The following is a 24,735-nucleotide window of genomic DNA, read 5'->3' as shown; positions in this document are numbered from 1 at the left end:
GGAGTCATAAAATCTCCTAAGTAAGTACAAAGTATGACTCTTATGAACTAAACAAATAAGGAAAATTAATTTGGTAGTCCAAACATAGACCCATACCACATGTATAGAGCATATTAGATCTACCAAGTCTCTTATCATTCACAGTCACTTTATGCCAAGAGTCAAAATAATCAAGTTCAAGTTTCCATAAAGACAAAACATCAAGCAACAAAAAACAAAACATCAAGCATTTCAAACTTACAAACAATTGTGCATGGTAAAGACAATTCACGATGAGGCTCATGCACCATTTTAATCCAAAGAGCTCTACCACATGCATCAAAGCGAACACTCTTCAAGTATAACCAAGCATACTTAAGATCAACAAAGAACATATTTCCCAACAAAATAATAGTCACTTGGCTCAAACACAAACTACAATCATAGAGGGAATCACCGAGATCAAATACAAATATTGTTCCCAAATTATCTCTAAGTTGTCGACTTGGCAACTCACGGCTTGAATATAATATCAACATCAACAAATCATGGTCAAGTACTACAAAGTTACTACTACTCAAGTCAAGAGAAAAGTTAATTACCTTCATGGTTCTAAAAAGCCCAAAAATAAGTACTAACCAATCAAACATATCATTATGGCCTTGGATAAGCATTTAAATTTCAAAACCTTTTGTTGGACCAAATGGTAGAGCTCTTATGGTTCCCCAATTGATAATCCTTCGTAATGAAGTTCAAGACATTAATGAAGTTTCCATAAGAAGATTTATCACAGTTAAAATCAAAGAACTTATTACAAGCTTCAAATTGATCATTCTTTCATTACATCCTCGAAGCATTTATAAAGCTTGACCAAATTGTATCCTCAAAGCTTAAAGTAGAGAAAATAGAGAAATTAAAACTAAAGCTAGCATCAATTAGCTCACTCGTCTTTTTATCAAAAACCTCTTCATTATTGGGAATAGCATTAGGACTTTCTATTTCAAAAGAACAAGTTAACTCCTCGTTAGAATTTTTCTCTTCAAAGGAACAAGTAAACTGTCCATTGATATCCTTCACAATAAAAAAAGAAGGAGTTAGGTTATTTAAACAAGTACCATTTTTGTTAAGATCATGGGCATCAAACAAGAAATTATTTCTCATTTTTAAGGCAAAGACCACCTTTCTCAATTTCATCTTTCACAAGAGCATCAAGGAGATACAAGTAAGAATCATTTACATCAAACTTGAACGATTCAAGTTCACTCTCAAACACACAAGGTTCTTGACTTACTTACAAACTAGAACAATTATCCAAAGATGGATCCACAAAGCTCATGAATTCACTTTCACAAATACTCATGTCCTCACTAGTTTGACTATATGATGAATACATAACTTTACAAGAAGAAGAATTCCAATAATAAAACTCACTAGCCAAGTGACTTTCATCCTCTCTCAAATTTTCATTCACAAAAGTATTTCTTGTAGCTAAAGAAGAAATAAATTCATTTTCATGGAAAACATTCAAGGGAACACCTTCAAAATCATGATTTCCAACCAATGGCACAATACTAGTTTGAAGATTTTCAAGTTCACAATCAATAACAATTTTAGCTCCAAAATCATATGCAACTAGTGTATGCATGTATGGACACAACCTTCCTTTTGCACGTCAACACAAAGTAAAGAATCATCAATATCATAAGTAGTTAGACTATCGCTCATAATCAAGTCACCAACAAGGTCATTTGAAGTAACCAGAGAGTTAGGATTAGCCATTTTACCTCGATAAGCAACTATAGAAACTTCTTTACCTTGGCCTTCCAAAATTAAACTCACTTACTTACTTGATGAAGAAACTTCAAATTCTTTTGCATTGCCAAGTCATGAAGTTCTTCCCGTGTTATCTCTTCAATTGACTCATCTTCATAACTGCCTAAAAAAGAATCCAAACAACTAAAGGAAGAAGGATTAGAAAGATTAGAGTTAGAATAAAATATACTCTCATTGACATTCTCATGTTTTTCTCTCATCTCATCTCCTTTCCTTTCACTCTCTTCATTTTTATTCTCACTATTTTCATTTCCCCTTGAGATAATCCACTCTCATTTTGCAGTTCATGCTCTCCTTTTTCCTCTCTAGGATTGCCACTTTTCTTTTCCTTACTCCTCTCTATCTTTTATCTCTCATTTATTTTACTAGTAGTACAATAGGTTCCAAGAGTTCCCATTGAGTCATTGGAAAGACTCTTGACTTCAAGTTTCAATTTGGCTATGCTAGAAGCATCTTGATTTTCATCAACTTCCAAACCTTCATTCTTGACTTGCCTTCTAGCCAATGCTTCCCTTTCTTGACTCAAAAGAATGAAATCATACCATCTTCCATTCATTCCAAGATAGTAGCTTCCCATCCTTTCATAATATTCAGGTTCCTTATTATGAAACCAAGGATCCCCAAATACTATATGACATCCAAGTAAAGGATAGACGTCACACCACATATATTCTTCATAATCTCCATGGAAAATAAGAATTCGAGTCACTTTAACAATCCATATTCCATCCTTATAGCCAGGCGACACCTTATTTCTACAATGAATTCTTAACCTTTCTACCAAAGTAGGACTAATAAAATTGGTATCACTTCTATTTACTAGTAAAGTGTAGCCTATATGTCCATCAACACTTATAATGAATTTGCTCTAACACTTCTCTAGCCCATAATCAATATAGTAATGTCCATGAGAAGTCCTACTAGTAGTGAGTTCACTAAATGGACTCCTTCTATTTGAACCACTAGCCAAACCATCCTAACTTTCCTTGTAACTCCTTGTACATGTGGAAGACATAGTTAAGAAACAAAAGTGGTTAGTATAAAATAAGGACCTCACTAGTCACTCCCTCACATGTATCACTCAATATCGATGTCACTCAAGTTCACTCATGTATACACTCAATGTCGTAGGCATTCAAGACCTTCACTCAAATTTTCTTACTACTCAAGCCTTTTACTGCTCTATGGTGTTTTCCAAATTTGCTTTCGAACTCCACAAGAGTATTCAACAAGTAACCCTTCTACTTCAAGGTCAGAGCGGAGTTTATGTTGACATGAAAGAAAGGCACAATAAAATCAAATGGACAAGAGTCAAACAATTCACAATGTAATCAAAGAGAAAAGCACGAAATAGTTGGCATGAAATGAAAAATACAGACACAAATAACTAGATTAATACAAGTAGAACAATTACTAATGTTAACTAGCTAAGAATAATCAAGGAAAATACAAGAAGAACTCAAAAATTGAGCCGGAGAAAATTGTGTCCACGATTTATTTTCGTGGCCACAGGTGAGCTGGGGTGATGCAATTTCATGCTCATGATTTATTTCGTGTCCACGAAAATGACAGATTTTACTGTGGCTCAAGTCTGTCTAGCTCCACGAAATTGCTTTCGGCTCCATGTTTTTGGTCCACGAATCTGGACTTTCAACTTCTTCTTCTTCTTGTTCTTCTCCTCCCCCCCACCCCCTCCTCCCCCCGTCTTCTCCTCCGTCTTTTTCTCCTCCTCCTTATCCTCCTCCTGCTTATCCTTCTCCTCCTGCTTCTTCTTATCCTTATTCTTATTCTCCTTCTTCTTCTCCTCCTTATTCTTCTCCTACTTCTTCTCCTTCTTCTTCTTCTTCTTCTTCTCCTGCTTCTCCCTCTCCTTATGCTTCTCCTTCTCCTTCTCCTTCTTCTTCTCCTTCTCCTTCTCCTTCTCCTCTCCTGCTTCTCCTCCCTCTTCTTCTTTTCCTCCTCCTCCTTCTTCTTCTCCTTCTTCTTAGGCTCGATTTTGAAATTTCAAATTGATCCAAATCACATTCAAATGCCTTCAAATTTTATATTTCACTTGGAAATCATCTTAAGTTTTGACATAAAATTCATGAATCACATAAACTCAAATGAATCAAATGGTACCTTTTTTTCATGAACCCACGTATGAACATGATAAACTTTAAGAACAAGAAACTTTTCAAATTCACTTGTAGCCACCCAAATCACTTAAAATCAACTTCAATTGATATATTTCAACATAGAGAACAAATACCAATCAATTTCAAATATCAATATGCATCTAGATCCAATAAATGAAAGATTTAACTCAAGAACATAAAGAACACCATATTTTTCTTTTTGGATTTTCATTTTTTTTGTTTGTGATTTTCAAATAAAATAAAATACTTAGCTAGTGTATGTAGAAACAAACATCAATCCAAGCTCTGATACCAAATGATACGAATCTAAATACGGATAACAAAAAATTAAAGATAAAGTATAGAATTTGAGAATAGACCCAACAAAGTAGTAATTGAAAAATAAGTGATAAAGATCAATCACCCAACAATTACATAACAAAGTGAACTTAAACTATATGAATACCTTCAAATGAAAGTGTGATTCCACTTGAAGAACACACCTTGAATAAAGTTGTCATCAACAATGGCAAACCACCATAACACATTTCAAAAGAGTATTCATCATTTATCAAAATTAGTCTCTTCAAAATTAAAGTCTTAAGGGCTATTTATACTAGAGTGGGTATTTGACTACAAAATACCCAAATACCCTTAAGCTGATTCTAAGGAACTAAGTGTAGTAACTTATTACAAGTATAGCCTCCAATTACAAGTAATCTTCTGATGAAAAATTACACATAGCCTCCATTTGCAAAAGTAGCCATCAATTGACATCCAAAGTGCATGTTGGCTATCTTGGGTCGTATCAGTGACCATGTGTTCCATGAAAATCACAGCACAGATTGGGATCCCTTTGGTTAGGATCTGAATGAACTGGTTCGGGGAACCTAGCTTCCTTTATGTTCCTCAAAATCGACGTCAGTTCTACCAAGCTGATGTTAAAGTTGTAGTCGGATAATCGGGGATACGTTGAATCTCGGGACCCAGACGCTTCTTTTTCTTACAATGTTTTGCTAAGCAAACCTATCTGATGACTGAAACATTTATTTCCTCGCTCATCGACCTTTTTGTAAGGCTGAAAATGACCTCTGATCTGCATCAACATCAGCTTTGAATCTTTCCTGATTCCAATCTCGATTGCACCCTTTTGGAAGACACCGAGAAACCTAGTTGATCATCTTTATTCTAATCTTTGACTCGTAGCGATTGTGGATATTTTTCCATGTGGTTGCCTGAAATTCTAGCAAGCTTTTCTTCAGCTTACTGAAGGCATCGGATTTCAACGGGTTGAGACCATTTGTAAATTCTTCCGTTGCCCACTCATCCAGTACTGCCGTAAATAACATCCTTTCCTTCTGAAGTCGGATTACGAACTCTCGCAATAGTTCGGATTCACCTTGTGCTATTCTGAATATATCCGCCTTTCTTGCTTGAACCTTTCTTGCTCCAACATGAGCTGCAATAAAAAAATTTGCAAGCATTTCAAAAGAATCAATGGAGTGCTTAGGTAAAAGAGAATACCAAGTTTAAGCACCCTTCATTAGGGTTTCTCTAAATTTCTTCAACAAGACTAATTCGATCTCGTGTTGGGCCAAATCATTTTCCTTTATAGCCGTAGTGTAGGTCCTGATATGTTCCTATTGATTCCAAGTTCCATCATACTTTGGAATATCTAGTATTTTAAACCTTTTCGGAATCAATTCTGGGGCCGCACTTGGCTTGAACGGAAACTGCGTGTACTTTTTGGAATCCGGTCCCTTTAAAACCGATGGTGCTCCGGGGATCTGATCCATCCGAGCATGGAATTCCTTAACATTTTAGTCCATACGCTCATTTATTTCCCTCATGAATATCATGAGTTTGGTTTTGAAAGGGCCGTATGTGTTGTTATCGTTCCCAGATCCACTACTGGTACCTCCTACCTCGTTAAAATCGAACTCCTTCCTTGGAGCGTCGTTACCGGTTCTTGTTTGATTTACAGGGGTGCTGGGAGGAATCTGAGATCCTTCCTTAGAATTATTGGAAGCAACCGATAGTGCCTACTTCAATTCTGTCATCGCCTGGTCTTGTCTTGAAAGGTGATCCATAATTCCCCTTTGTTGCTCTCTCAAGATTTTGACTGTTACAATAACGTATTCGTCATCCGCATCATCAGGAGTTAGACTTCTCACATGCCGAGGATTTTGACCTTTGCAGACTGGAGTTGTTTCATCTCCTTCATTGCGGGTTTCTCTAGTTGAATCATCACGTTGGAACACATCCTCACATTCATTGTGGGCTCCAACATTATAAGAATTGTTGACATCGTTAGTTGCTATATCTGATTTTTCTTTTGCTAAAAAGGAATCAAAATTTGTTAGTAACAGATGAATGGATCAAAGCAATTACACAATTGTCTATGCCCCATAGTGGGTGCCAAACTGTTTACCCGTAAAGCAGTACAGTTGAATTTGTAACGTGATTTATAGACACATGAATTAGTTTGATCCAAAATATGAAATAAATAGGAACTAAAATGAGATTATAAAATAATTTTAAAAGAAATACAAGCCCAACTAAGTGTTTAGCTTCTCCGATAGTAGTAGCAAAAGCAAAGTTAAGAATAAAATAAAGAGAGCAACTATAGAATGAGAGCAGTTTATAGCTTTTTAGTACATATAATGGATGCTAATTCTCCTATTTATAGCTTTATATAAGGAGACAAGATCCCCAAATCAAGCTCCCCTTGAATGAGAATAAAATCGTAATTGATGGCTGCATAACGGTTGATCATAAATACAGAGATTCTTTGTAACGACTGCTCATTAAATGCTGTATTTTCCGATCGATGTCTTACTTCCACATCTTTGTTCTCGCATTCGATGCCTTCGGGACTCGCTCGGCAACGGTCATATGCTTGCATCCGATGCCCGCTATTTGCTGACTCACATTTTATTTGTCTTTAGTTCCACGTGAAATCTCGTCATTTGTCTGACTGTCGCTAACCAATTACCCCATACAATTCCAATCGCATGGTAAAACAAAAAATATAAAAATCCTTAATTTATTTATATCCCTATGTCGTGAGCATACAGAATAAAACTCATTAACAATCAAATTCTTTACCATTTGGCCAGTTGCCGTCGGCAATAATATTTAAGGTAACATATTCAACAACCATCATCTGTATCCAGTTATCAAACTAAAACATCTCCTCCTTGACCACTTTTTTTGCGAATATTGATATCACTACAAAACTTCAAAAACCAGATTATAGAAAAGAAAAACAAGAATTAATGTGCTAGGACGGCATTTAATTAGTTATTCAAAAAAGATTAATGGCTACGGCATACTCACCAAATCATGGATTATTCATATGTATCAAGTCCCTATATAAGAAGGTGACATTGGAAGCACAGCTGATTCATCCCATCAAACACACTTAATTTTAGACTTGTTCAACTCCAAATTCAAGCTTCGTTTTATTCTTAAGTTTTTGAGTTTGAAATGGCCAAATTATTCTCTTTTCTTAGCTTGTTAACTCTGAGTTTCTGCTGCCTTGTCACTGCTTTCGAGCCTAGTCCATTGCAAGATTTCTGCGTCGCAGATTCTGGTAGCTCAGGTATTCAAGAATTTGTAATATATACTATATGTTTAGTAGTATACATTAATGAATGACGAGCAGGAAGCATGTTTTTATAAGAGGTTAAGTTATATATATTGACAGTATAATTTTTTTTAACACTATCAATATGATTTGACCATACATATAGCAGGTTATTACTCTATTTTTCAAGTTACCTGTTGTTGTAGATTTAACCTGGTAAAGTGATAGTACAAAAATTATTTACTTCACATAAACTTTTTGCTAATCATACTTTTGTAATTGCAGTGAATATAAATGGCATGGTTTGCAAGAATTCTTCACTTGTAGAAGCTAATGATTTTTACTTCAGCGGGCTGCATTTGGCTGGCAACACAACAAATGCTGTTGGCTCTAAAGTCACTCCTGTCAATGTAGCTCAAGTACCAGGACTGAACACTCTTGGTATTTCATTGGTTCGCGTCGACTATGCACCATGGGGAATTAATCCTCCTCACACTCATCCTAGAGCTACTGAGATACTCACTGTCCTTGAAGGTTCTCTTCAAGTTGGTTTTGTAACCTCAAACCCCGAAAATCGCCTTATTACTAAGGTACTTAAAAAAGGTGATGTGTTTGTATTTCCTATTGGACTTGTTCACTACCAACGCAACGTTGGAAAGGGAAATGCAGTTGCAATTGCAGCATTGAGTAGCCAGAATCCTGGTGTTATAAGCATTGCTAATGCAGTTTTCGGATCGGATCCAGCTATTGCAACTGATCTTCTTGCTAAGGCTTTTCAAGTTGATAACACCGTTGTTGCTCAGATCCAACCAAAGTTCTAGAGCAGCATGAATATGGAAGCTTCAGATTTGTTATTTGTCATTTGTGTTCATTCTGTTTGTTCAATTGTTTGTTTGATTGAGTGTGGATTGTAATTTTAGTTTTTTCCTAGCAATTGTACTATTGTAAGATCAAGCATTTGCTTTGATTCTATTTATTTTTCAGCATTTTGCTTACTCTTTCTTATAATCTATAATTAGTTGATACTTAGTTGGCCACTGGGTGCAGCCAAAGAGGGGTTGTCACCTAAACTAATCAAGAAATTATGTGTACTAAAAGGGAGCTTCATAAATTACCAAAAAAGCTTTTACCTGACTAATCAAGTAAATTCAAGAAGCATGATCTTACAACTCCTCTATTTAAAGATTAACCTCTGAATAAACCACATCTCATCATTCAAAAGTCAAAACCTTTCTTTTTTTCTAATTTCCTCCCTCTTATTATTCTTCCAAACTTGTATTTTTTGCAGCATTTTTGAAAAAATGGCCAAACGCATCATCTTTATGAGCTTGATTCTCACCTTATTCTGTTCTGGCTTGGCATTAGAGATTAGCCCTTTGCAAGACTTTTGTGTCGCTGATACTAGTAGCGCAGGTACAAACTGGAGTTTCAACATATGTAACTCTACATTTTGAAGGTTTACGAAGTTATTTTATTACTTATATATATTGACAGCGTATTTTAACCGGCTAATAAATTGCATTGTCAGCGCACAAAAGTTAAACTCTTTAGAAAAAAGATGCATGCTTTTACTCAAGAACTTTGCGTGTAACTTATATAAAGGTACTTTGGTGAATATAGATTCTAAAGTCAATAGGTTCAGAATAAGTAATCGGCTGATATAATTATATGTATACATGGTAATTTTTTAATTTTTTTTTTGTATATAAAAATATATTTTCGAACTAAAGATAATGTGTTCTTTGAACAAACAAAACTCGTCCTAGATTCGCCTCTGACTATTTATATCCCTGCTTAATTATCAGTTAGGTTAAATGGTCTGACATGCAAGAATCCTGTGCTAGTAGAAGCCAATGATTTCTATTATGGTGGTTTGAATCTACCTGGCAACAAAACCACTCAATCTGGTACTAGGGTCACTTCAGTCAACGTAGCTCAAATTCCTGGACTGAATACTCTTGGCATCTCAATGGCTCGAATCGACTATATACCTGGTGGAGTTAACCCTCCACATATTCATCCTAGAGCCACTGAAATTCTAGTTGTCCTTGAAGGTTCATTACATGTTGGATTTGTCACCTCCAACCCTGAGAATCGATTAATCTCAACAGTAATACATATGGGGGATGTGTTTGTTTTTCCAGTGGGACTTGTTCACTTCCAGAGAAATGTGGGATATGGAAATGCTATTGCACTTCTTGCATTGAGCAGCCAGAATCCAGGTTTGATAAGCATTGAAAATGCTGAGCAAATCCTACCAGAGCAAGTGAAGTTCATACCAAGGCATTCTAAGTAGATGAAGATTTTGTTAACAAGATTCAATCATTGATTAGTATAATAAAGGGATAATACATAATGATCCGCCGACGTCTCTCTTTACCATTTGCACCCTTACACTTCGCGGAATTGCGGAGTCCTATGACCCGCTTAAATTTGTTAGAAGTGTAATAAATAACATCTTCATCTTCTGTGTATTGCCTTTTTTAAACTTCATAATTTCCTTTTTATTGCTATTTATTTTATTTTACTTTATTTTAGCTTTTCTTATTCTTTTTCCTTCTCTTCCTTTTACTTTCTACTTTTCCTCTTTCTTATTCTTTTCTTCATTTTCTCTTTCTTCTCGATGTCCCATCTCATTTTCCCGCGCCATTTTCTTTATTCTTCTTTTTTTCATTGTAGATAGATGGCTTTGACATTAAACGGAATTAAGGAGAAAAAAGAGTCTAAATAGGTTATAGATTGAGGAAAATTTTTAGTTGGTCAGAAAGCTTGGTATCGTCGGCACCATTTTTTCCGACAAGGAGGGTTTGTGCTCCTCCTCCCTTCGATCTGGGTACGCGCGGGTTAGTTTTTATCACTTTATTCCTCCTACTTTTCCATTGGAAGAGAAAACAAAATGTGAGACACAAATGAAAGCCACTGGTTAATTTGTCTAGTCGGAAAATTTTCCGGTCAAATCATTTGTCTTCTTTTCGATTTTATTTCTGGTTCTGAAGAGGGGTATTTTGGCAAATAGATGGAAGAGGGATGGAAAAGTTTTAATTGGAGAATTATGGAGATAAGATAAAGGTCAAACCAGCAATCGATCTGTTAGTCAAAGCTCGCCCGAAAATTGATTTTCTTTTGTGATCCTTTGTTTTCTTTTCTTCTTAAACCCAGAATACTTGAGTTTGAAAATTAAAAATCAATTGATGGGTTGCAATTGAAAGTTAATTGGTATTGAAGGTTTGGCTAATGGGGAGTTGAGGTGAGGCACTGACAGGAAGAAAGGAGAATATCAAAAAAGGAGAAGAAAAGAAATAAGAAAAGAAGGGATAGAATAAAAGAATAAAAAAAGAAGAAAGAGAAAAATGAAAAATGAAAAAAATATGATACTTTAACGCTTTCATGCGGTCAGTCCAGAAATGTGCCACATCAGCTCAAAAGGTGATATTAATTACAGTTTGAACAAATATAAGGGGGTCATACCCCTTAAAGTGTAAGGGTGCATATGATAAATGAAGACAATCCCAGGGCTAATTATATATTATTCCTATAATAAACTACTAGTGTTATCAATGTGTTACAAGTAATAAAAATTGTTGCTGGTATTATCATTTGAAGAATTTAAAAGATCGCATGATAATTAATATATCAATTTCTTTGCAGCAAGATTTGTTTAATTTTGTGCTCTTCTTCTTTATAACATGATCATAAGAACTGGTCCAGCAGCCGGCTAATCCACATTAAATACTTCAGATTTTAAATCTCTCTAGTCTAAGTTTGTGCTTGTGCTAGAGACCATAGATTTTTTTATCAATGATGTGCATATCTTCACAGAATTACTATCTAAACTAAAGAAAGAATTACTCCCTCTATCCTACATTAAATACTTTTTGGTCATTTTTATCTTGTTTCAAATGAGTTTCCTAAGCTGCCTTGCATGTTGCTTATGAACATGAAAAAAATCCTCTAATGTATTAATACTGGCATTCTTATTTATGGTCATTCAGTTTTGAATCAGCAATTGCACAAAAATCTCTTTAATATTTTCTTATTGGAATTATTACTCTCTCAAGGAGTTTAAGGTTATGTAGACAGTATAAAGATCAGGTTCTGTTAAAAATTAATTTCAAGTAAATATCCATAACAAGTGTCAATGATTAGCAAAAAAGATATCCCAATGCACCAAGCTCTTGTTATGCAAGGGTTCCGGAGAAAGGGCGGGACCACCTTGAATCTTAGTGCATTGGGTTCCGGGGTACAATAAGCTCATTTCTGTAAAAGAGTGTTTTCTCACCTTGAACTAGTGACCTCTCGGTCACATGAAGGCAACTTCTACCATTACATCAAGGCTCCTCCTTCAACAAGTGTCAATTACTAGTAGTAAGTTTAAAGAATGATGAACAAATCTAGAACTTTTTATGGACTTGCACATATATGATATTAAGAATAATTGTATGTTGGCTGCTATCATTAAAAGGTTGATCCAAATTAAAAGTGATATGCTAAGATTTTAAAGTTAAATGGGTCTATTAGATACCTTGTAAAGTATGAGATTTTATGTGTAGATACCCGGATATAGTTTCTAATTTAATGACGAGCTAAATTAGAAATACATAAACTTGTGCATCTATTAATAGGGTTATGGTCCCCAAATCAGACAAATGTTTTTTCTTTCTAACATCTCATCGCTGAAGAGTAGAACGGCTTACGTCTTGGTTTGGAAGACCGTACACCAAAAGATCCAGTAATCTCTGTGGCACTCATGGATTCAGGTACGCTTCCGCATTGTCGATGATTTGACATGATAGTTCTTGAGTAAAAAATGAACGATTTCATCTTTAAAGTAATTTGGTTCCAACAATTGATATGAGGAGTGTGATGACCCAAAATATTATTTTTAAATTTAATAAGTAATTCTGTATTCTAAGACCTCGAAGAACACCATTTATTATTTCTCGACTTACGTGCGCAGTCTATAAAATTTTTCGGAAAGTTTTCATGTGAAAAATGGATTAAAATGTGAAACAGAACCTTAAAACTCAATTGAGTTGACTTTGTTCAATATTTTAAGCAAACGGATCCGGATCAGTATTTTAACAGTTTCGGTAGTTTCGTATCGCGATTTGGGACTTGAGAGTATGCCCGAAAATTAATTTGGAGGTCCCTGGCTCAAGTTATGACCATTTAACGGAAACTAGTAATTTAAATGCTAAAGATTTCCAAGTTTGACCACGGGGTTGATTTTTTGATATCGGAGCCGGAATCTGATTCTGAAAATTTGAACAGCTCTGTTATGTCATTTATGACTTGTGTGCCAAATTTGAAGTCATTCCGGTTTCATTTAATATGTTTTAGCATGAATTGCAAATTGAAAAGTTTAAAACTCAAAGTTCGAATTGGGGTGTGAATTGTAATTTCAGCGTTGTTTGACGTGATACGAGACCCCGAGTAAGTCCGTATTATGTTATTGGACTTGTTGGTATATTCGTATGGGGTCCCGAGTACCCCGGGAGTGATACAGATTGAAATCGGATCAAGAATTGGACTTAAGTAAAATCTGAAATTTTGCCTTCTGTTGTAATCGCACCTGCGAATTTTTGACCGCAGGTGCGAGCTCGCAGAAGCGAGCCTTCGATCGCAGATGTGCCCGGGCGTGGATGGGCAAAAGTCCGTAGGTGCGAAAATCGGCACGCACCCGCGCGTCCGCAGAAGCAGACAAAAGAATCGCAAAAGCGAAGGTAGCGCAGGTGCGCATTTTTCCTCCACAGGTGCGAGGCCTCGCCTGGCAGTCCCATTTCGCAGATGCGAGCCCAGGCACCGCAGGTGCGGAAATGCCTGAGCAATGTATATATCCAAGAGTTCGATATTATTTTCACATTTTGGTTGTTTTGAGCTCGGTTAAGGCGAAGTTTTCGGCGATTTTTACGGAAAATATTGGGGTAAGTGTTCCTTATCCTATATTGATTATATTTCATGATTCCATACTTGTTTATATCATGAATCCGTGAATTAATGGAAGAAAAATCAGATTTTTCTAAAATCTTCCAAAAACGAGAAATTTAGATTTGAAAGTCCATTTGATATCGGAATTGGATAATTTTTATATGGTTAGACTCATCTCGGAATGGGTGTTCGGATTTCATAAGTTTTTTCGGGATTTGAGACGTGGGTTCCACTGCCGAATATTTTAATGAATTTTGGTTTTTTATCCGAAAAATTTATAAATTCATATGAAATTAATTCCTATGATTCGTATTGAGTATATCGAATTGTTTGTGAATAGATTTGAAGCTTTTGGAGACAAATTTAAAAGGAAAAGTTGTGGTCAAGTAATTGATTGGAATTTGCAAAGCGAGGTAAGTGTCGTGGTTAACCTTGACTTGAGGGAATAGAACCCTTAAATTATTTGTTATGTGAATTGCATGTGAACGACGTATAGGCGAGGTGACGAGTGTCTATATGTCGTCAAATTAATTGTTTGCCTGCTTACTTGAAAAATCATAAATTATTTTAAATCATGAATTAATTATTATAATAATTATTTCTCTCCTATTCTTTGTCAAATATTAATTCTTGAATTCTTGCATTAATTATTACATGCTATTTGAATTATGTGCCTCAATTGTTATTTGACATTTAGCATACTAAATATTAAACTGCATATTTTCTCTCTGATTTTCATAATAATTTGCTATTTGCCTTTGTTTGTTTCATAATTAAATCATAATTATTGTATGCTTGTTATCTTATAATTTTATATTAATTGTTGTATTTATTGGGGAAATTTTTTCTATAAGAATTGGTAAATGAATATGTTGGAGGAGCGGGTTGCACGCTGCAACAGAATTGATTATAATGAATATATTGGAGGATCGGGTTGCACGCTACAACAGACTTATTAAAAGTCCATATTGGAGGATTGGGTTGCACGCCGCAACAGACTTATTAAAAGTCGATATTGGAGGATCGGGTTGTACGCCGCAACAGACTTATTTAAAAGTCGACATACATATATATATTTGGGGATCGGGTTGCACGCCGCAACAAACTTGATTAAAATAAATATATTGGAGGAGCGGGTTGCACGCCGCAACAAAATTGAATGTGAATATATTGTAAGAGCGGGTTGCACGCTGCAACAGAATTGAATGTGAATATATTGTGAGAGCAGGTTGCACGCTGCAACAGAATTGATGGAAATGACAATTTGGTTATGACTCCTGAGTTGGCTTCAATTATTATAAATGAATTACCTGATTTATTTCTATTATTGTTGTTGTTACTAATATTGCGTACAGGTAATGTAAGTGACCTGCCTTAGTCTCGTCACTACTTCGTCGAGGTTAGGCTCAGCACTTACCAGTATATGGGGTCGGTTGTACTGATACTACACTCTGCACTTCTTGTGCAGATTTTGGAGTTGGTCCCAGCGGCGTACCATAGACTTGCTCGGATTTCAGCTACCAGAGGAGACTTGAGGTATAACTGCATGGCGTCCGCAGTTCTGAAGTCCCCGTCTATTTTACTTTAGCTGTGTGCTTATTCCCAGACAGCTTTATTTTATTCAGACCTTTATTTGTATTTATTCTAAAAGCTCGTGCACTTGTGACACCAATTCTGGGATGGTATTTAGACACCGTTGTTTTTATGGATTATTTTACTATATTTCAAACTTTGCTTCCGCTTTTTTCCCCTTGATTATTAATAATTTAAAAATTATTTAAAAATTAGTTAATATTATTCTAATATTGGCTTGCCTAGCAAGTGAAATGTTAGGCGCCATCATGATCCGAAGGAGGGAATTTCGGGTCGTGACAAGGAGCATATATCGTGTTAAACCATTGAGATTATTTCTGTTAAGGCATAATTAAAAAAAAAAAGTTTCAAATTTTTGCTAGCCGCAATAGTGGCGTGAATATAGTTTTACAGTGGAGATTTAACCTCATTTATTCATGTTCCTTGATTTTGTTTTCAAATAAAGTAAAAGAAAAACAGTATTGTTATAAAATAAAAATTATAAAGTAAATAAATCGAAAACAAGTATAGAGAAAGATTGATATATTATTCAATTTCAAGTTGATGTACATAATGAACTGAAAACTCCTTTATTTATAGAATAAAGGAAGCAGCTGCGAGGCTTTTCTTGAGTTGCTTGTAAGCTGTCTGCATGAGCTGCTTGCAACCTTCCTGTTTAATAAGAAGTTGCTGCATATCATTTTATTGAATTGTTTGCAACCTTCCTGCATTAGCTGCTTATAGATAAATTTCAATAGATTACCAAACGGATAATCTTCTTCATGAAGATTATCTATAGCGGAGTAATAAATGGACATCCACAATATAATTATTTTCATAACACTCCCCATTTGATGTTCATTAAAAGATATTGTGTCTAGTTAAAACCTTACTAGAAAAAATTCAGTGAAAAAAATCCTAGTGAAGTAAAAAGAGTATAAATATTTAGTAATACACATTTTTAGCTACCTCATTAAAAACCTTATAAGAAAAATCACATGGGAAAAACCTTAATAAGGAAAAAAGAGTACATCACGTATTTTACTCCCCCTGATAAAAACCTTATTTCAAATATTTGAGTCTCCGCATTCCAATCTTGTATACCATCTTCTCAAAAGTTGAGGTTGGCAAAGATTTAGTGAACAAATCTGTTGGATTGTCACTTAAACAGATTTGTTGCACATCGATGTCACCATTTTTCTTGAATAAAATGAATCACTAATCTCAACCATACGCATTCCCTACTTGTTTCATGAATAACTATTATCTCAGTATGATTTGAAAAAGTAGCAGCAATAGATTGCTTTGTGGAGCGCTATGATATGACAGTACCTCCACATGTAAACACGTACCCGATTTGAGATCGAACTTTTATAGGGATCAGATAAATAACCTGCATCTGCATAACCAACAAGATCTGCACTACCTTTGTTAGCATAAAACAAACTCATATCAAGAGTTCCCTTTAAAAATCGCAAAAATATGCTTAATCTCATTCCAATATCTCCGTATAAGAGAAGAGCTATATCTTGCTAGTGAATTAACAAAAAATGCTATGTCAGGCCTTGTAGCATTAGCAAGATACATAAGTGCATCAATTGCACTGAGATAGGGTATTTCAGGACCAAGGAGTTCCTCGTCCTCTTCTACATGTCGGAATGGGTCTTTATTCACTTCAAGTGATCGAACAATCATTGGTGTACTCAATAGGTGCGCTTTGTCCATGTAAAAGCGTTTTAAGACCCTTTCTGTATAGGCAGATTGATGGATAAAGATCTCGTCTGCTAAATGTTCAATTTACAGGATAAAAATCCCGTCTCAAATTCTTTCTTAAGATATTCAATTGCTTTTTGAAGCTCTTCTGGAGTTCCAACAAGATTTATGTCATCAACATAAACAACAAGTATAACAAATTCTGATGACATTTTTATTATAAAAACACATGGACAAATAACATCACTTACGTAACATTCTTTCAGCAAATATTCATTGAGGCGATTATACCACATGCGCCTCGATTCCTTTAAACCGTACTAAGACCTTTGTAATCTGATTGAGTACATTTCTCGAGACTTTGAACTATATGCTTCAGGCATTTTAAATCCTTCAGGGATTTTTAAAGAAATTTAATCAAATGAGTCATATAGGTTATGACTTGCATTTAAATGGCATGACATCTTCAGGTGTCTGGACTGCAGGTCCGATCCTCACAATTTTTTACAATATTGTGCACTATATTGTATCAAATATATCATCGACAGTCATTTCATATCGGTTCGCAAGCGACATAACTTGTTTAGATCTCATCACTTTCTTTATTTCCAGGTACATTAACTTCTTCTGGAGTTTCATGAAATGTTATGTCGTGGGCTCTTCTAGAGCTTATTTCTTCCTTATTATGATCATTTTGATCATTTGCTCATATCCTTTTCAAGGTTGTTACCTTTGGAACCGATTGGTCTACCACGCTTCATGCGTACAATAATCTCTATCATTCAGGAACTTTAATTTTAATAGGAGCATTTGCAGCTGAAATATGATATTTTATTTTGGATCAATAAATGCTTCTAGCATTTGACTTGAATTATCTTCTGAATGAGGATCACACTAATGATAATTCGATTCATATAACATATTTTTCAACTGCTTATTACATCCCCTTAATGTTAGAAAAACTAACACATATCCCAAATTTTCTTTGGGAATCCTATCTTTGTGCTTTGTGGTAGAGAAATTAATCATATACCACGCATCAAAAGTTATTAGATAGTAAAAAAATTTGATTTCTGATCCTAAACCAATTGTGAGGGGAGGACTTATCATATATTTATTGGTCTGATGTATACAAGTGTTGTTGTATGCAGTTTAGAAAATATTAGACCAACATATGAAGTTTTGTTCTCATAAGCAATAATTTAGCCATTAATAGGAGGTATTCAATGCTAAACCAACTTGGATATAAACCAGCGTTATCAAGATGAACTGTCTTGATTTCACAATGTGAAAATTATGCTCTTAATTGAGAAAAGCAATTTCAAATACCAAACTGCAAGTTGACAATAAACACACATATAACTATCTCATATATGCATTTATAAGTGATTCACATGATAGGTGAATGGTCTCATATTCACCTTTTATGTATTCAAGAATTCAGGGGTCTTAGTCCCACCTTTAGCTGATATAATCAATTTATTATGAGAACAAGAAACACAACAGAATTCTTGAAGAATTTTCTAGTTCTTCAATATATGCTTATCAAAATTCTCAATTAGCTCATCATACTTAAACCATGTGGCAAATAAAAACTTCTAGTTTATTATGGCATGTGCTATCTTTTAGGAAACTTCTGGTTTACTATGGCATAAACTTTTATATCAGTAAACTTCTGATTTACTGTGACTATTTTTGTATAAGTAAACTCTAATTTACTGTAGCTACTTTTGCCTCAGTAAAAATTTGTGATTTATTGTGACTGCTACGTGATGTAGTACAAACTGAAGAATAAGACGGGTAACTTCTCACATACATATTTACCCCCTATGATTGTGAAAACATGAAGATTTTTAATTTTTCAATCATTTGTAGTCTCAGTATGATTGTCATTTGTATTAGTAAACTTCGAGTTTATCATAACATATGTTTTGACAACAATAATGACAAATAAGCTCTTCGGGAGCCTTCAATTTATTGTCCACAATCAAATATTATTCATACACTACTTGTGTCATATGTCTTCTAGACAAACAGTTAGCTCTTCGGGAGCTTTATTAATATTGTCACATTCACTTCAGGGAATAGATTAATATTATCAAAAGTTCTCTTTCTTCAAGAGATGGAACATAATTATCTGAACGTGCAATAACCACATTAAATTGTGATGGCGTCTGACCTCTTTTAATATATTTGCTACTTCAGGAGCAAATCGAGGTATGTATGTAATATAGAAAAAATTTCTATAACTTATTTTTATTGTAACCATAGCAAGCCTAAATTATCACTTTTGGTAGTCATAGGCATATACAATTTTTGTTGGTTAACAAAATTTAGTTACAATGAGATATACGAAACACAACATCTTCTGATGGTTGTATATTTCTTGCAAACTCTGTTGGAGTTTAAGTGAATATAACAATATTATCCACTTTGTAATCATTTATTAAGATAATTAGGATGAAAACAAAAACCAAAATAAGTACTGTATACGTAGCACATAACCGATCAATTGATGATAAAGATATTAAACTAAATATAAGCAAAAGGCTCAAATTACTTTACACAAATTTGGCCACTTCAGACATGAATGATATCTACATCACTACTGGTAAGAAGAAAAACTCACAACCTCAAGGATATAATTTGCTTTATGATACTCAGAATGAACAAGATCTAACCACGGACGTAAGAGCGTCGCCTTACATCGGAGATGAATACTGAAATAGAAATTTAAATTCGAAATAAGTGCTCAAAATGGCATAATTCGTGCTAATAACATGTTATAAAATAAAAACTGTAAAGTAAATAAACCGAAAACAAGTATAGAGAGAGATTGATATATTATTCAATTTCAAACTGATGTACATAATGAACTGAAAACTCTTCTATTTATAGAAGAAATGAAGCAATGCGAAACTTTTCAGGAAGCAGTTGTGAGGTTTTTCTTGAGCTGCTTGTAAGCTGTCTGCATGAGCTGCTTGCAACCTGCATGTTTAATAAAAAGCTGCTACAAATCATTTTATTGAGTTGCTTGCAACCTGTCTGCATCAGCTTCTTGTAGATAAATTTCAATAGAGTATCAAACGGATAATCTTCCTGAGTAATAAATGGGCATCCACAATATAATTATTTTTACAACAAGTACTAATTTTTCGGACACTAGTTGTGTGGCATACAGAGAGATGTTGTTATTGGGTATTTCAAGTTAACGTGCTTTCCTCTACGGCTGCCAAATTTAGTTTATCTGAGAAACTTTTTGGTTCATTAAAAAATTAAGAAAGGTTTGCAGTTAGGGATGACAATAGAGCGGTGCGGATGCGGGGCGGGGTGGGTTTGAATATTTGCAGGGCAGTACGGGTTTGAGAGTTTGCGGTTGCGGGGCGAGGCGGGGCGGGGCGGGGCGCGGGTGGGGATTTAATTTTTGAACTAACAGACATAATGGCTAAATATTAAAATCATAGTCCCAATTTCACTCTATTGACCTAGTCAACTGCTCTCTCACTCATTAGGGCTATCTCTCTCCTTAGTCCTCTCGCTCGATAATCAGAGAAAAATTTACAGCAACTTTCAATTATCAGTGAAGGTCATTATTCTGTGGTTTATCAAGGATTGTGAGTCCCTTTTCTCTCTGAATTCTACTTCTCACTATAGCTCCATTTTCTGGTTCTAGTAATCTAGAATTAATTTCTTGAATTAAGTTTTTGAGCTTTATCTTTGTTGTGGAATTCCTATTTAATTTTGGTTTAAAACTTTGCATTTTCGATTATATCTTTGTAATGTCTGTGTCTGCCATTATAGAATTAATGCACTTATAGCAATGTACTGTTATTGGTGTCACCTCCTAAAAGCAGTAAGGAAGGTTTTCCTTTGAGAAATTTTATCAAACACATTATGCATTGTGTTCGTATATATTTTATCAAAAACTATATATTTAATTCTGTCCGTATACATTGTGCACTGAAAAGCAATGACGAGCAAAAATGTTACTTCAAAAAAGTTAAAAATATTTACGGGGCGGGGGGAGTGCGAAGCGGGTGAATGCGGGTTTAAATCCTATGCAGGACGAGACGAGTTGAAATTGCGCGGGTTCAGACAGAACCTGCCCGCACCGTCTGCCATTTCTATTTGCCGTTTGCCGCTTTTAATTTGCGGCACTAAAGTTTAGGATTTGAGAGGTTCATCTTCTCTCAGTATATGCTGCCAGAAAGGAGCAATAATGTGCAATTTTGTTTAATTTATTTTTAATATGCATTGAGATTTCCTTTTAACAATTTTAACTAAAGAAAAGGACAAAGGGATTCAAGGTAACTGGTAATATAAGAATCCCTGACAGTGGAGTGTCTTTAAGACAAAATGTACACTAGATGCTCTTTTAAAGGCAATTTTGGACTTTTGGTCGTATCAAACGAATAAACTTATCTTGAATGCTTGTTTGTTTGATTATATAAATTTTGGTGGTGTATATGTTGAAGATTTATTTATATTAATATTAAAGAAGTGCATGCATGTCTTATTTAACTTATAAAGCTACACTCACTGCTTGATACTTTAAGCATGGAAATAAAGATTAGAAACAGGCCATAAAGTTGCGATTTTGTGACAGAAAGTTTAAAGAAACGAAGGTTTTGTCCTCCTCTATTTGATGCAAGAAAGGGTTTTATTTTGAAAGAATGATTGTAACATGTACCTTTGCAATTTATTCGTTATTGTTTAATGGTCTGACAGAGGTGTCAGGTCACACTACAGTTTTTGTCTAAATTTGGTACTCTGATTACTAATGTTTGGTTAACAAGATTTGAGTAGAACTTTGGTATTGCCTTCTGTTAATACGTTAAAGTGTTAATTGAGTAGAATTACTTCAATTCGAGATTGTGGTTTCGGTATTTCATCAATTGAATACTGGCAGCATCTTTCAGATTAATTTTTGGGCCCACCATAATTTACTTTGTTTTTGAAACTTATACTCTATGTTTTTGCTTTTGGAAAATTTAAATTTGAATATTGGTATGATTATATATATCTTGAGATGAATAAATTAAAAGATTGATGTCACCAAAGTGACATTTATTGTGGAGATTTATTTGTTTTGAAATATAAAAGGTTGTGTGTAACTTATATGAATATTGATCGGCCCAAAGGAATGTCAATGTTTATCAGAATTACATGTGTATCTTGTGGTAATAAACGCGTGATAGTTATTTGATTTTACGTGTGAATAATAAATCGGCCCAAAGGAAGATTTAATATTCGACATGTTCTTTATTATGAGTGTTTGATCTACTACACCAAGATACCACTTACAAGTTAATATTTTGTCCAAAGAAAAAATATTAATGAAGTGACTAGTACCTTGTGATGGGGTCTACGTTTACTCAAATTTATTTTTATTTTGGTTTTAAGTAGTATGTGAGCTTATTTCGTTGTTTGTTGTTTTCTGATTCAGTTGAAATTACTCCTGTAAATATTACTACCAACATCAAGATATGATATGATAATTCTTGGATAAAAGACGAACGATTTCATGTTTAAAGTAATTTGGTTCCAACATAACATACTACTACCAGTTAAACTAGATTAATTACAACGTAAAAACTTTCTCTTTCACTATATATAGCTTAAAATCTAATTATAAAGAACAAGAGCATGATGCCAACATACAAGATGACAAATTATTTTGACATCCACATTCCTGTTCAACTAAAAATAAAAACCTACGTGAGATGTTGCTTTCATTTTCTTCTTTTCACTTTTGGGCTTGAGCTTTTCAACCACATAACATCAAAAGTCAACCTTCAAAGTTAGTTGAATTTCTTTTATAAATTTTTTAGTGGGATATCTGTTTATGTCATAGTCGTAGTTTCTAGGCCTGCATCTCATAATTGTAGCACAAGCCCTCTTTTCCCTTTTCCTTTTTTCTTGGATTAGATCAGCTAACGTAGGTGAATTGGAAATTAAAGCAATGTAGACTAAAGTTCTTCACGAGTCACTTGTGGTACCTTATTTGATGGGGAAAACAACATTGCCCTCGATCGCCACTTGCAAGCACGGATTATCTTACATTGTTCTTGAACAAAAATTTTTGTTTTTCTAGGCAATTTTAGGAGTCTCCACAAAGTTCACCCTTAAAAAATCAATTAAAAGGGATCAAATTTATCCTCGTATTACTCAAACTTGAGCAACTTTGCCTTTCCAAGCATTTGGATACCTAGAGTCCACCCATTTTAAGCCGGAGAGACAATTTGCTAACAATAACGATGTGAATGAACCAATTAAACGTCCAAAGTATATTGAACAATTTTTGGAAGGACTATTTTGAGATTGCAGTAAAAAATTGTTTGGAAGACGTTGTAGTTATATTTTCAGACATAAATCTAATTTGAAAAAAAAACTGGAAGATTTGAGTAAAAACTACTGTATTATCACTCGAAATATTTCTCAAACAATTTTTTTTTGTTGATATTTTATCATTGTTTCAAATACTGAATTTATTTGTAAATACTGACGCCCATACCGATATTTGCAAATATTGAACAATTAGGGGCCGTTTCAACATCTTTTTCCTTTTGAACTTTCCCTCTTGGGCTTTATTCTTTTTAGATACCTCAACTATAAATGGAAAATTAATATATGTATAGCATTATCTATTTTATTGCTGATTTTCCTGTAATTGATAAAAGAAACAAAAACAGAAAAAGAGCTCTACGTTGACTACATGCAACTTGTTGACTTCTTTATGAATAGTTTACGTTTTGCATAAAAGCCGATTTCTGAATAAGTCAGTACTCACTAAACATTTGAGTTGACTTAACATGCAAATTGAAAAAATAAAAATAAAAATAAAAGACTTAACATGCAAATTCAATTGTTCATTGAATGGCACCAGCGCCGCATCTTGTGATTGTGATATGTTCTATTTTAGTGCGAAACTTCACTATAAGTTAAATTTATTTAAATCTACTTTATTAATTATAAAATATTGTATTTAAACGATCTAATCCCCGACTTTCTTAATTCGCTGTAATTAACAATCCAAATTCATATTCATTCTGAAACTATAAGCACCTTACATTTTAAATTTGCTTTTTATAACACCTAACAGCCATTTTTTTACAATTCAAATTACCTTTTAAATATATTTTTTATAAAATTCACAATTTTATTTATTCTTTTAGACCAAAGATTACTTTGCTCATGTATCACCCAAATTCACTCTGCTGTTGCAGATCTACCAATCAACAAATCTTCATCAAGGTACATTTAATAAGGAAACTTCGCAGAAATATTAAATGACTATGATGTCACAATTTAATTTGTAGTACTTCGAGTTCAAAATTCAGTGACCTCTTTAAAATTGTTGTCTATTACTAAGATTACTACTCTACTTCCTATGTTATGCTTTGAGTTCGAATTAAGTGACCTATTTAACATGGTTGCCTAACTGAATCCCTACTTCCTATATTTATCTTAGAAAAAGATCCCCTTAATAATTAGAAGCTTGTCATCAAACAAACTGAATGATGTTTTCTTTTTTTCATCTTTTATCTTAATATCTAATATTTGTACTGAGGACTCGACTAATTTAAATTTATATTACTTCAGACCGATTAAACGAAAAATATTTCCTATACTCCTCTGGTTAAGAGTGAATAAATTCTATTACTTGGCAATAAATAACTTTGGAGATATCATCCCCAAAGTATGTGATCCGACGGATGAGATCTCTCCATCCAAAACCAAAAGTTTTCGGTTCGCCTTTTGAAAATGAAGAAATATCTCTCAGGGACACTTTCTTTTTAATAAATTATATGCCACCCGAATTCATTAATTGGAACTTGACTACCAAATGATCATTAAAAAACTTTTGAGGTGTTAAATGTATTATTCTTTTAAAAAGAATTTATTGTTTAAATTATTTTGAATTTTTTTATTCTATAAAAGATAGGGAGAGAGGGGCCTACAAACAACCACCACCCCCTCATGTCCGGGGAAGTGGAACCTTTC

General features: G+C 34.2%; 2 protein-coding genes across 2 annotated transcripts; both read left to right on the top strand.

Annotated features, from left to right (window-relative positions):
- The first annotated feature begins 7,358 nt into the window (after nt 1–7,358).
- On the top strand, nt 7,359–8,504 carry LOC104099162 (putative germin-like protein 2-3). The gene is made up of 2 exons (XM_018771767.3): nt 7,359–7,533; nt 7,804–8,504. Exons 1-2 carry the CDS (start codon nt 7,419–7,421, stop codon nt 8,337–8,339), a joined length of 651 nt encoding a protein of 216 aa, XP_018627283.2. The 5' UTR covers nt 7,359–7,418; the 3' UTR covers nt 8,340–8,504.
- A 336-nt stretch (nt 8,505–8,840) lies between these two features.
- LOC104099161 (putative germin-like protein 2-3) lies at nt 8,841–9,814 on the top strand. Its single transcript, XM_018771768.3, has 2 exons — nt 8,841–8,931; nt 9,324–9,814. The coding sequence occupies exons 1-2, from the start codon at nt 8,841–8,843 to the stop codon at nt 9,812–9,814; spliced, it is 582 nt and encodes a 193-aa protein (XP_018627284.2).
- Nucleotides 9,815–24,735: the final 14,921 nt, after the last annotated feature.

This window comes from Nicotiana tomentosiformis, chromosome 12 (assembly GCF_000390325.3).
Source record: "Nicotiana tomentosiformis chromosome 12, ASM39032v3, whole genome shotgun sequence".
Taxonomy (NCBI): Eukaryota; Viridiplantae; Streptophyta; class Magnoliopsida; order Solanales; family Solanaceae; genus Nicotiana; species Nicotiana tomentosiformis.
The sequence above is the reverse complement of the archived record's forward strand: the minus strand, read 5'-3'. Positions and strand labels throughout refer to the sequence as shown.